The sequence below is a fragment of the Sus scrofa genome, chromosome 9 (genome assembly GCF_054392235.1).
Source record: "Sus scrofa isolate SSC_HxYL_T2T_F1_AM1 chromosome 9, Sscrofa_HxYL_maternal_Yorkshire_Landrace_v2.0, whole genome shotgun sequence".
Classification (NCBI taxonomy): Eukaryota; Metazoa; Chordata; class Mammalia; order Artiodactyla; family Suidae; genus Sus; species Sus scrofa.
This window is the reverse complement of record NC_139391.1, coordinates 2024408-2038464: the sequence shown is the minus strand read 5'-3', so window position 1 is coordinate 2038464 and position 14057 is coordinate 2024408. Positions and strand designations below refer to the sequence as shown.

At 41.4% G+C, this 14057-nt stretch overlaps 2 protein-coding genes across 2 annotated transcripts in view; one reads left to right on the top strand and one right to left on the bottom strand.

Annotated features, from left to right (window-relative positions):
- Positions 1 to 14057, bottom strand: part of OVCH2 (ovochymase 2) — a 500449-nt gene that overhangs the window by 39488 nt on the left and 446904 nt on the right. The window lies entirely within an intron of this gene.
- LOC100621852 (olfactory receptor 5P4-like) lies at positions 12129 to 13160 on the top strand. The gene has a single exon (XM_013979094.3). It carries the CDS (start codon positions 12188 to 12190, stop codon positions 13124 to 13126), a length of 939 nt encoding a protein of 312 aa, XP_013834548.2. The 5' UTR covers positions 12129 to 12187; the 3' UTR covers positions 13127 to 13160.

Here is a 14057-nt window from a genome sequence, read left to right as displayed (position 1 = left end):
AAAAGGACGTCAAAAGGGAATGCAAAACTATCTTTTTTTTTTTTGGCCTTTTTTTTTAGGGCAAAGGGCATATGGAGGTTCCTAGGCTAGGTGTCATATCAAAGCTATAGCTACCGGAATATGCCACAGTCACAGTAATGTGGGATCCAAGCTGTGTGTGTGACCTACATCATAGCTCATGGCAATGTTGGATCCTTAACCCACTGAGTGAGGTCAGGGATCGAAACTGCATCCTTATGGATGCTAGCCAAATTTGTTTCCACTGAGCAACAATGGGAACTCTGAATATAAAAATATCTTGAGACAAATGAAGAGGGAAATGAAACTTACAAAATGTATGCAGCTAAAGCAGTAATGAAAGGGCAGTTTATAGTAATAAACATCTACAATAAAAAAGAAGAAAAATTTAAAATAAACATGCTAGGCACAGGGACTGCTGTTTCCAGGAAGGAGTTCCTGAGGGGACCACAGAGGTGTCAGCCCTGGCTCCAACTTTAGAGCATTTTAGATGGGATTAAGATGGTGGAATAGAAGGACTGGAGCTCAACTTCTCTCATAAAAACAACAAAATTTACAACCAAATGCTGAGCAATCTTCAACCAAATAGACCAGAAACTTTCAAAAAGATATCCTACTCCAGAAGACAAAGAGGAGGCCACATCAAGAGGTAGAAGGGGCGATTACACAATATAAGCAACTCCATACCTCCCAGGTGGGAAGCCCCACAGACTGGAAAGTAACTGTTTCACAGAGACTCACCTACAGGAGTGAGAGTTCTGAGCCCCACATCAAACTCCCATGTGTGGGGATCTGGCATTGGGAGAAAGAGCCCCAGAACATCTTGAAGGCCAGTGGGGCTTGTGCACAGGAGCTCCACAGGAGTTGGGGAAACGGAGACCCCATTCTTAAAAGGTGCACACAGACTTTCACGTGCACTGGGTCCCAGGGCAAAGCAAAATTTCCATAGGAATCTGGGTCAAGATTCCTATGGAAATCAGTCAGGCGGGTCAAACCTGACTGCAGTGCTTGAAGGACCTCCTGGGAAAACAGGGATGAATATGGCTTGTTGTGGGGGAAGGACATTGAAAGCGAAGCTCTTGGGAATATTTAGCAGCATGCCTTTCTCTAGAAGTGGCCATTTTGGGAAACTCTGGCCCCACCCATCAGCCCTGAGAAGCTCCAGGCCAAACGACAATCCCGGTGGGATCACAGTCCCACCCATCAGTAAACAGGCTGCCTAAAGATCCTCCAGGCACACAGCTGCCTCTAATCCCATCCAGAGACAAAGCCCCACCAAACACAGGGATAGGATTCAGCTCCACCTACCAGTGGGCAGGCATTATTCCCTCCCATTAGAAAGCCTAGAGCAAGCCCCCATACCAACTTCAGCCACAAGGGGGGCAGACACCAGAAGTAAGAGAGGCTACAGCTCTATAATCTATAAAAAGATCACCACACCAAAAAGCTATAAAAATGAAAATACAGAGAACTATAACTCAGATGAAGGAGAAAGGAAAAACCCCAGAAAATCAGCTAAGTGATGAGGAGATTCTCAGCCTCCAGGAAAAAGACATTAGACTGTTGATGCTGAAGATGACGCAGGACATTGGAATTAAACTGGAGGCAAAGATGGATAATTTACAGGAAACACTGACCAAAGATATACAAGATATAAAACTTAAACGAGAAGAGATGCAAAATACAATAACTGAAATAAAAAATTCACTAGAAGCAGCTAATTGCAGAATACAGGAGGCATAAGAATGAATAAGTGAGGTGGAAGACAGATCAGTGGAAATTACTGATGCAGAACAGAAGAGAAAAAAGATTGAAAACAAATGAAGAGAGCCTCAGAGAATTCTGGGACAACGTTAAATGCACCAACATCTGTATTATAGGGGTGCCAGAAGGAGAAGAGAGAAGGGGACAGAAAAAATATTTGAGGAGGTAATAGCCAAAATTTTTCCTAACATGGGAAAGGAATCACTCACGCAAATCCAGGGAGCACAACAAGTACCACATAAAATAAACCCAAGGAGGAACACCCTGAGACACATATTAATCAAACTGACCAAAATGAAAGACAAAGAGAAATCTTGAAAGCAGCTAGGGAAAAGAAACAAGTACCGTACAAGGGAACCCTGATAAGGTTATTGGCAGATATTTAAGCAGAAACTCTGCAGGCCAGAAGGGAGTGGCATGATATACTTCACGTAATGAAAGGAAAAAACCTCCAACCAAGATTACTTTACCCAGGAAAGCTCTCATTCAGATTTGAAGCAGAAATCAAACCTTCACAGATAAGCAAAAACTAAGAGATTTCAGCAATGCTAAACCAGCATTAAAGCAAATACTAAAGGAACTTCTCTAGAGAGAAAAGAAAAGGCCACAACCAGAAACAAAAATACCACAAATGACAAGGCTCACCAGTAAAGGTATATATACAGTAAAAATACGAAATCATCCTTGCAAAATTATGCCACCAAAATCAGAAATCATGAGAAGAGGAGGGTATAAATGCAGGACACTGGGGATGAACTTGCAATTAAGAGACCATAAACTTAAAACAATCTCATATATACATAGACCCTTATAGCAAAACTTCAGAATAACTGCAAACCAAAAATCTACAATTGATACACAAACAAATAGGAAAAATCAACTCAAATACAACACTAAAGAGAGTCATCAAACCAGAAGAAAATAGAACAAGAGAAGAAGGGAAGAAAAAGAGCGACAAAACCAAATCCAAAGCAATTAATAAAATGGCAATAAGAACATACATATCAATAATTACCTTAACATGACCCACATATATGCTGTCTTCAAGAGATCCATTTCCCTTCTAGAGACACACACAAATTGAAAGTGAGATGATGGATGAAAATATTTCATACAAACGGGAATCAAAAGAAAGCTGGAGCAGCAATACTCATATCAGACAAAATAGAATTTAAAATGAAGAATATTTTAAGGGACAAGGAAGGTCACTATCTAATGATCAAAGCATCAATCCAAGAAGAAGATATAAAAATTTTAAATATCTACACACCCAACATAGGTTTACCACAATATATAAGACAACTGCTAAACAACCCTAAAAGGACAAATCAACAATAACACGATCACAGTGGGGGACTTTAACACCCCACTTACAGCAATGGACAGATCAGCCAGATAGAAAATCAATAAGGGAACACAGGCCCTGAATGAAGCATGAGACCAGATGGACTTAATAGATATTTATAGGACATTCCATCCAAAAGCAACAGAATTTAAGACTGATCACATCCTGAGGTACAAATCAAACCTCAGTAACTTTAAGAAAATTGAAATCACATCAAGCATCTTCTCTGACCACAACGCTATACGACTGGAAATCAACAACAAGAAAAAAACTGCAAAAAACACAAACACGTGGAGACTGAACAACATGCTACTAAACAACCAATGGATCACTGAAGAAATCAAAGAGGAAATTAAAAAAAAAAACCTAGAAGCAAATGACAACTAAGATACAACACTCCAAAACCTGTGGGATGCAGCAAAAGACATTCTAAGAGGGAAGTTTATAGCAATACAAGCCCACCTCAGGAAACAAGAAAAAGCTCAAACAAACAAGCTAACTTTACACCTAAAGCAGCTCAAGAGAGAACAGACAAGACCTAAAGTTAGTAGAAGGAAAGAAATCATAAAGATCAGAGCAGAAATCAATGAAATAGAAACAAAGAAAACAATAGAAAAGATCAATGATGCGAAAAGCTGGTTCTTTGAAAAGATCAACAAAATTGATAAACCCTTGGCCAGACTTATCAAGATAAAAAGAGAGAGGACTCAAATCAATAAAATTAGAAAGGAAAAAGGAGAAGTAACAACGGACATCACAGAAATACAAAGGATCATGAGAGACTACTATATGCAACTATATGCCAATAAGACAGAAAACCTAGAATAAATGGACAAATTCTTAGGAAAGTACAATCTTCCAAGACTAAACCAAGATGAAATAGAAAAGATGAATGGACCCATCACAAGAACTGAAATTGAAACTGTGGTTAAAAAACTTCCAACAAACAAAAGTCCAGGACCAGATGGCTTCACAGGCGAATTCTATCAAACATTTAGAGAAGAGCTAACACCTATCCTATGAAACCATTCCAAAAAATTGCAGAGGAAGGGATACTCCCAAACTCATTCTATGAGGCCACCATCACCTTGATACCAAAACCAAGCAAAGATACCACAAAAAAAGAAAACTACAGGCCAATTTCACTGATGAACATCGATGCACAAATCCTCAACAAAACACTAGCAAACTGCATCCGACAATACATTAAAAGGATTGTACATCATGATCAAGTGGGATTTATCCCAGGGATGCAAGGGTTCTTCAATATCCGCAAATCCATCAGTGTGAAACACCACATTAACAAACTGAAGAATAAAAAGCATATGATCCTCTCAATAGATGCAGAAAAGCCTTTGACAAAATCCAACACCCATTTCTGATACAAACCCTTCAGAAAGTGGGCATAGAGGGAACCTACCTCAACATAATAAAGGCCATATATGACAAACCCACAGCAAACATCATTCTCAATGGTGAGAAGCTCAAAGAATTCCTGCTGAGATCAGAAACAAGACAAGGATGTCCATTCTCGCCACTACTCTTCAACATAGTTTTGGAAGTCCTAGCTGCAGCAATCAGAGAAGTAAAAGAAATAAAAGGAATCCAAATTGGAAAGGAAGAAGTAAAACTATCACTATTTGCAGATGACATGATACTATACCTAGAGAATCCTAAAGACTCTACCAGAAAACTGTTAGAGCTCATCCATGAATTTGGCAAAGTTGCAGGATACATAATTAATACAAAGAAATCAATGGCATTTCTATATACTAACAATGAAAGAGCAGAAAAAGAAATTAGGGAAGCAATCCCGTTTACCATTGCATCCAAAAGAATAAAATACCTAGCGGTAAACCTACCTAAAAAGACCAAAGACCTGTACTCTGAAAACTATAAGCCACTGATGAACGAAACCAAAGATGACACAAATAGATGGAAAGACATACCATGCTTTTGGATTGGAAGAGTCAATATTATCAAAATGACTATACTACCTAAGGCAATGTACAGATTCAATGCAATCCCTATCAAATTACCAAGGACATTTTTCACAGAACTCGAACAAAATATTTTAAAGTTTGTTTGGAAGGAAGCACAAAAGACATCCTGAAAAAGAAAAATGGAGCTGAAGGCATCAGGCTCCCGGACTTCAGACTATACTGAAGCAACAATCATCAAAACTGCATGGTACTGGCACAAAAACAGAAATCTAGATCAGTGGAACAGGATAGAAAGCCCAGAATTAAACCCATGTACCTACAGCCAACTAATCTATGACAAAGGAGGCAAGAATATACAATGGAAAAAAGACAGCTTATTCAATAAGTGGTGCTGGGAAAACTGGACAGCCACATGGAAAAGAAGGAAATGAGAACACTCCCTAACACCATACACAAAAATAAACTCAAAGTGGATTAAAGACCTAAATATAAGACCAGACTCTTAGAGGAAAACATAGGCCAACCACTCTTAGACATAAACCACAGCAACATCTTCTCAGATCCACCTCTTAGAGTATAGAAAATAAAAACAAAAATAAACAAATGGGACCTACTCAAACTTCAAAGTTTCCACACAGCAAAGGAAACCCGAAACAACAGAAAAGACAACCCACAGAATGGGAGAAAATCTTTGCAAGTGAATCAACTGACAAGGGATTAATCGCCAAAATTTATAAACACCTTCTGCCGCTCCATACCAAAAAAAAAAAAAAAAACAAACAATGCCATCAAAAAATGGGCAGAAGATCTAAACAGACAGTTTCTCCAAAGAAGACATACAGATGGCCAAAAAACACATGAAAAGGTGTTCAGCGTCACTCATTGTTAGAGAAATGCAAATCAAAACCACTAGGAGGTACCACCTTACACCAGCCAGAATGGCCATCATCCAAAAGTCTACAAACAATAAGTGCTGGAGAGGATGTGGAGAAAAAAGGAACCCTAGTACACTGTTGGCAGGATTGTAAACTGGTGCAACCACTGTGGAAAGCAGTATGGAGATTCCTCAGAAAACTAAACATAAAACTACCATTTGATCCAGCAATCCCACTCCTGGGCATCTATCCAGAGAAAACCACGACTCACAAAGACACATGTACTCCAATGTTCATTGCAGCACTATTTACAATGGCCAAGACATGGAAACAACTTAAATGTTCATCAACAGAGGAGTGGATCAAGAAGAAGTGGTCCATATACACAATGGAATATTACTCAGCCATTAACAGGAATGAAATACCAGCATATTTAGCAACATAGATGGACGTGGAAATTATCATGCTAAGTGAAGTCAGCCATACAATGAGACGCTAACATCAAATGCTTTCACTGACATGTGGAATCTGAAAAAAGGACAGACTGAACTTCTTTGTGGAACAGATGCTGACTCACAGACATTGAAAAACTTATGGTCTCCAGAGGAGACAGTTTGGGGGGTGGGGTATGTGCTTGGGCTGTGGGATGGAAATCCAGTGAAATTGGATTTTTATGGTCATTATACAACCTCAGATGTGATAAATTCTTTTGAGTAATAAAAAAACCTTCAAAAACCTAAAAGCTTCTCTACTACAATGGAAATAATTGACAGAGTGAAAAGTCACCTATAGAGAAGAAGAAAATATTTACAAACTTATATCTGATAAGGGGTTAATTTCCAAACTATATAAGAAACTCATACAACTCAATAGCAAAAATCCTAACCTGATTAAAAATGGCCTAAGATTTAAACAGACATTTCTCCAAAGAATACATAGAAATGGCCAATGGGTATATAAAAGTGTGCTCAGCATCATTAATCATCAAGCAAATGCAAATCAAAACCACAATGAGAGATCATCTCACATATGTCAGGATAGGTATTACCCCTCCCCCAAAAGAAACAAACAACAAAAAAAAGCAAATGTAGGCAAGAATGTGGACAAAGAAGAAACTCTTGTATTAGCACTCCCATGTTTGCTGCAGCACTATCCACAAGAGCCGACATATGCAAATAACATAAATGTCCATCACCAAAAAAATGGATTAAGAAATTTTCATATATCAAAAAAAAAATGGAGTTCTGTCATGGCGCAGTGGAAGAGATTCCAACCAGGGACCATGAGGTTGCGGGTTCAATCCCTGGCCTTGCTCAGTGGGTTAAGGATCCGGCATTGCTGTGAGGTGCGGTGTAGATTGCAGATGTGGCTCGGATCTGGTGTTGCTGTGGCTCTGGCATAGGCCAGTGGCAATAGTTCTGATTAGACCTCTAGCCTGGGAACCTCCATATGTCATGGGTGCAGCCCTCAAAAGAAAAAAGACAAAAAAAAAAAAAAGAAAATTTTATATATACACACAATGGGATATTATTAAGACAAAAGTAGAAAGAGATTTGCAGTATGTGAGAACAAAGATTATTCTGGGGAACTTTATGCCTAATGAAATAAGCTGGTTACAAAAGGCCAGGACCTGAACTGATTCTACTTTATAAGGTCTCTAAAAAGAGTCAAATTCATAGAATTGAGTGGAATGATGGTTGCCAGAGGCTGAGATTAGAGTGAAATGAGGAGTTGCTAATCCACAGACTTAAAGTTTCCATCAAGGAAGATGATTACGTTCTAGAGATTTGTCGTAAACATTGGACCTATGCTTAACAACACTGCACTGCACACTTGAAAACCTATTAGGAGGGTAAGACTCAGGCTAAGTGTTCTTACAAGAAAATAAACATTTAAAAATAGGTCATTCTGGGAATTTCTCCTGTGGCACAGCAGCTTAAGGATCCGGCCTCACCTCTGAGGTGGCACAGGTTTGATCCCTGGTCTGGCACAGTGGGTTAAGGATCTGGTGTTGCCACAGCTGTGGCATAGGTTGTAGCTGCAGCTAGGATTGGCCCAGGAACTTCCATGTGCTGTGGGCATGGCCGAAAAAAATAGTTCATTTATCATCCCATTTATTCATTCAATTAGTACTGCAATGTTCTAAGAATAAAGCATTGGAAAAGGCAGACGTGACCCCTCCCTCATGGAAGTCGTAGGATGGTAGGTAAAAAAGACAGTGTGCAATTATTCACTTCAGTACCTATATAATTAAAAGTGTGTAAGTATGAAACATATTGCAGAATTCTTTGAAATTGTTCACCAGGAGAGTATGACTTAGTCTAGGGTGTCATGGGACGTTTTCAACATGAAATAAATGTAAACCTGAGACCTCACATGACTAGAAGTTAGTCTTCTGTTGGAAGCAGATGGAGAGAGGAATACAATTATAAAAAGGTTTGTAGTTGGGTAAAGACAGAGAGTGGGAATATCTACTTATTGTTAAGCCATGGCACAACGTCTGATACACAGAAAGAGTTTTAAACAATTGCTTAGCACTAATTTAACGAACATCTATCTAGTGGCTCCTGTATTCCTGACATCGCACCATTACGGGGGATACAGGAGTAATTAGTCAGGGACATAGCACTTCCCTCCAGGGAAAGAGCGAGATCTTTGACTACAGTGGGTATTAATCACGTAGTGTGAACAAAGTGTCAGGAGGAGGACTGGACTGAAGTGAATTTAATCCTCCCAGATGTCTTCCGGAAAGGTTTCTGGATTGCTCATCGGCCACAGCTGGGCTTCCTTACAGCCTAAAGGAGATGCGTCTTTCTAGGACAGATGGAATCTCTCAGCATCTCCATTTCCTCACTTGTTGGAGTTGAGATGTTTGAGCTGCTAAAGCCTCCTAATGTGAACAATCAGACTTAGCTTTGTTCTGAAGGTTGTTGATCTACAGGCTCCTTCAAGCCAGACTCAAAGGAACCTGACCTTCAGCCTAGAGAATGTTCTACTTTCTGGCCATGGTTCAAGAACACAGCCAGCATCAAGTGTGGCCACGATTTCTGACAACCTGTTAGTCAATGTGGTAGCTGCATGTCAGGGTCATAAGAACGATTCTAGGGTGGGGAGTTCCTGTTGTGGCTCAGTGGTTAATGAACCCAATTAGTATCCATGAAGATGCGGGTTTAATCCCTGGCCTTGCTCAGTGGGTTAAGGATCTGGCATTGCCGTGACCTATGGTGTGGGTCATGGACGCGGCTTAGATCCCGCGTTACTGTGGCAGCTGCAGCTCTGATTCGACCCCTAGCCTGGGAACCTCCATATGCAGTGCAGCCCTAAAAAGACAAAACAAGCAAGCAAGCAAACCAACCAACCCAAGGCTAGTGTGAGCTTCATTGTTCTAATAGAAAGCATACATGTTGATAGATCAGGGGTGGCAATGGGGAGAAGGTAGCCCTTATATGTGAGAAACGCCTACAGCCAACAAGCCTTGTATGCATCTCAAGTGTCCTATTACAAATCTATCATACACACGGAAAATTCATGTGATTTCTTTCATTTTTGTGTGTGTGTGTTTTTTTAGGGCCGCACTTGTGTATGGAGGTTCCCAGGCTAGGGGTTCAACCAGAGCTACAGCTGTTGGCCTACACCACAGCCACAGCAACAACAGGTCCAAGTCACCTCTTTGACCTACACCACAGCTCACACCACAGCTCAGGGCAACGCCGGATCCTTAACCTATGGAGCAAGGCCAGGGATTGAACCCGAATTCTCATGGATCTTAGTTGTGTTTGTTGACTGCTGAGCCATGACAGGAACTTCCATGTGATTTCTAGAAAACATGTCCCTTATCTTGTTGATAATAATACGGCAGTTTCACTGGATGCATGTTTGTAAACTAAACTGTATTAGCAAACCCAAATTATCTTTAAACACAGATGACACGAAAACCGGGACCACTGAATGTACCCTATTTCAGAAATGCCACAAATCATCACAGCCATATTGTCATGTTGCTCCAAAAATAAGCTACAAGGATAGTAAGATATTTTTCAATTTAAACAGAAAATTTCATTTTTTCCTATTAGAAAATAAATGGAACCTCAGGGTATTTGAAAACATTTTAGTCATACTTTTATGTAATCACGTTTACATGCTATTTTTCTGTCCCCATAGATGTACACATGTAATTTCTCTATCCCAGTGGATTCTCGATGTAGTTTTCCAAAACAAGTGAAGTAATTAGTTTTTAATTACCAGTGAAGTGGGTGATTTTGGACCTTACCCCAAGTGACACAGACTTCACTTAAATTTGCCTTTGCATAAAATTGTTGCAAATTGTATAGCAACAATTCCTTAGAGACTCTCACTGGTGTGGTTGTGGGTGTATCACTAGTTCACACTTGTGCTTTTTCAAGAGCACAGACATACGTGCTTTGCTTCTATGCACTAGAAATTACCGTTGATTATTTCAAGGAAACTCTTCATTATTGAGCATTTATTTGTTTTAATACAGTGTTTGGAATTTTTACCCACATTGTATAATTTAACACAAGAATCACATGAGGTAAGTATTCTTATTTATGTTTTACAGATAAGGAGACGGAAGAGCAAAACATTTTTTGTAACTTGCCTATGATTGCACAGACAGCGAGAGGCTTAGCTAGAAACTGACCCCAGGTTTGCATGGCTCTGAAATCCATGGTATTTCTATGCATCCCTTTGCTAGCACTCAAATTCAGCTTTGAGAACATTTGCATCTTTTATATGTCTATTTTCTCTTTAGGGCCGCACCTGCATCGTATGGAAGTTCCAAGGCTAGGGGTTGAATCAGAGCTGCAGCTGCCGGCCTACACCACAGCCAGAGCAACGCCAGATCTGAGCCGCATCTGTGACCCATGTCGCAGCTTGTGTCAGCGCCAGATCCTTAACCCACCGAGCGAGGCTGGGGATCAAACCGGCATCCTTACAGACACCCTGTCAGGTTCTTCACCCACGGAGACACAGTGGGAACTCCCATGCCTCTATTTTTTTAAAAGATAACACTCATTTCAGGTTTGAGTCTCTGTCCAGTCAAAAAGCCAGTGTGATAATTCAGATCCACGTCCCAGCACCACTCATGCTATCGCATACCGTTGTCGTGATCCACGTGCGACTGTGAGTCGCTGCTGAGAGCAGGTATGTATCTCTTTAATTCTTAAGGTAAAGCTTCTTTACAAGTGGATTTCTCATAAGAATGTGTTGGTCTTTCAATCAGAGGAGTCATGGGACTGACAGGAGGCAATTAATATGTTCTCACCTGTCCTTAATCAGAACATTATGCTGAAATGCTAGTCTTTCTTTCAGTCTTATTTCACAGCTTTCCCAGCTGGGCACTTCCAGCCCTTCCTTCCTAACTACTCCTCCCCTCATCCTTGTTACATGCCCTAAATTCTTATTTCCCTGTGAGTGCTTAACAGACGCGACACAGGTAACACGTCACCAGTACCGGTCCCCAAAAGTTTCAGCCCACTTTCCACTTCATCCTTGTTCCTCACTCATGCACACTGTCTAGACTCTTATTGCTTCAAACAATTCCCTAAGTATGGAAAGGTGTGGCAGAGGACCTCGGTTCTGGAAGATTTTACAGCATATCCAGGATATTTAACTCCTAACAGAAGTAAAAAATTCTATTTGGCTCTTTCATCTTGAACTTAGACACCTTCTATCCCCTGGTGTCAGATATTATAACTAAGGATGTGATTTTTCTTTAATTCCAGGAAAAGGATCAAATAATAAAGAGATGTCAAAGTCAAGGTTTTTTTTTTTTTTTTTTTTTTGCTTCATCAGTTGGCTAAATGGAGAGAACATTCACTAAGTTAGAGGCTACTGATGAGAAGGACTTTTGATACGGGCTGGAAAATTAAGATCTGGCCTTTCTATGAACACTCAGGTGGCTTACAGTTCATATTACTACAATCAGTGCTGCTGTAAACATTTTTCTGTGTATCTCCTGTGCATGTGTGAGATTTACGCTTACTCCCTGGTATACAAATAGGAGTAAAACAGTGGAGTCCTAAAGTCTCCAATTTTACTATTTTCATGAAAATGGAAAACAAAATTTGGGTGCACAAAAGTATTCTCTGGGGTAAATGTATCATGCTAAATGTTTACAAGGTTAATTTTAGGTTCTGCTTAAATAGATGTATTAGCTGGGAAGTCATTTCAGTCCGTTTGAGCTCTGGTTCTGCTTTCAGTAGGCGCTGTTAAGTGAGCGGATGGAGCCTGCAAACCACACAACCGTGACAGAGTTCGTTATTCTGGGACTGACAGATAATCCCACCCTGTGTGCCATCTTCTTTGTGGTTTTTCTAGGCGTTTACATCGTCACCATCGTGGGAAATATCAGCATAATCATCTTGATCCGGAGCAGCCCGCAGCTCCACACCCCTATGTACCTCTTCCTCCGCCACCTGGCCTTCGTGGACGTGGGCTACTCCACGTCCGTCACACCTGTCATGCTGGTGAGCTTCCTGAGGGAGACCACAGCCGTCCCGGTCCCGGGCTGCATAGCGCAGCTCGGCTCTGACGTCGCCTTTGGGACCGCGGAGTGCTTCCTGCTGGCCGCCATGGCCTACGACCGCTACGTGGCCATCGGCTCGCCCCTGCTCTACCCCGCCCGCATGTCCCCGGGGCTCTGCCTCCGCCTGCTGGCGGCCTCCTACCTGGGCGGATGCGCGAACGCTTCGTCCTTTACGGGCTGTTTGCTGAGCCTGTCCTTCTGTGGCCCAAATACCATCAACCATTTTTTCTGCGACCTCTTCCCGCTCTTGCAGCTTTCGTGTGGCCATGCTTACTTCGCCGAAATCTCTCCTGCCATCTCCTCCGCCTCGGTGCTCGCCAGCACACTGGCCACCATCACTGCGTCCTACGCCTCCGTCCTCCGCTCCATCCTGCGAATGCGCTCCACCGAGGGGCGCAAGAAGGCCTTCTCCACCTGCACCTCCCACCTCACTGCCGTCACTTTGTTTTATGGGACCGTTCTGTTGGTTTACGTGATGCCCAAATCGCGCTATTCGGCGGATCGGGTCAAAGTGGCCTCTGTAACCTACACCGTGGTGGTGCCCATGCTGAACCCCCTCATCTACAGCCTGAGGAACAAGGAGGTGAGAGAGGCCGTGCGAAAGCTGACGGCTAGAACACACTGCTTTGCCTGAACTGAATCGGATGTACGTCTATAAATAACAACCCGATGATTTGGGGAACGTTTGTGCTGGACGTGTTAGCGATATTTATCATTAACTTTACCTCTTGTATAGTGATAAACTCCCATGAATATAAATTCAACGTTTACTTCCATTTATAAAGTTAAGGACATGGATGACTTAACATGAATGTCTGCTTGATTCAAATTAAATACGGATTTTTCAAGTTCAGAATACAGCTGCAAAATAATTTCTACTTAAAAATCTCATTTACCAATGATAGAGTCCTATTTTTTTTTTTTTTTTTGGCTGTGCCCATGGCGTGCAGAAGTTCCTGGGCCAGGGATCGAACCTGTGCCTTAGCAGTGACCCAAGCTACAGTAGTGAACAACACCAGACCTTAACCCACTCAGCCACCAGAGGACTTCTAGAGTCCTATTTAAATGGAGAGAGATTTCAGCCAAAGACCCAATTTAATTGAATTCCATCTTGCAAAATAACGTTTGGGAAAGAAACTTCTCCCCAGAAGCGTGTAATGGATGGTCACATGGGCAAGCAAGCAGTTTGGGTACCTCCTTTAAAGGCGCTGCCCACCCTTGTCGATGGACAGTTCAACGTTGGGAAACGTTGTTGGTGTCTCAGAAAAACTTCTCTTCGTTTTTACTTTCTTTAAGTCGGAGCAAAGATCGCTCTTCCTCTGTTTGCCCATTAAGAGATCCAACAGGGCCACACAGAAGATGCTGTATAAATTTCAGCTGACTCCTCTCAGAGCCTGCGTTTCCAGATGAGTATGAGAGCAGGATTTTGGATGCTGGCCTTTCTTCGGAGCTAGTGGAGACTGGGACACTGGGCTTTCTTTCAACAAGAGTTGTTAGATAGAAAATGTGAAATTATAGTTGTGGTTTACATGAAGAAGGTTCTACCACGTATTTTGTCCTGTTTC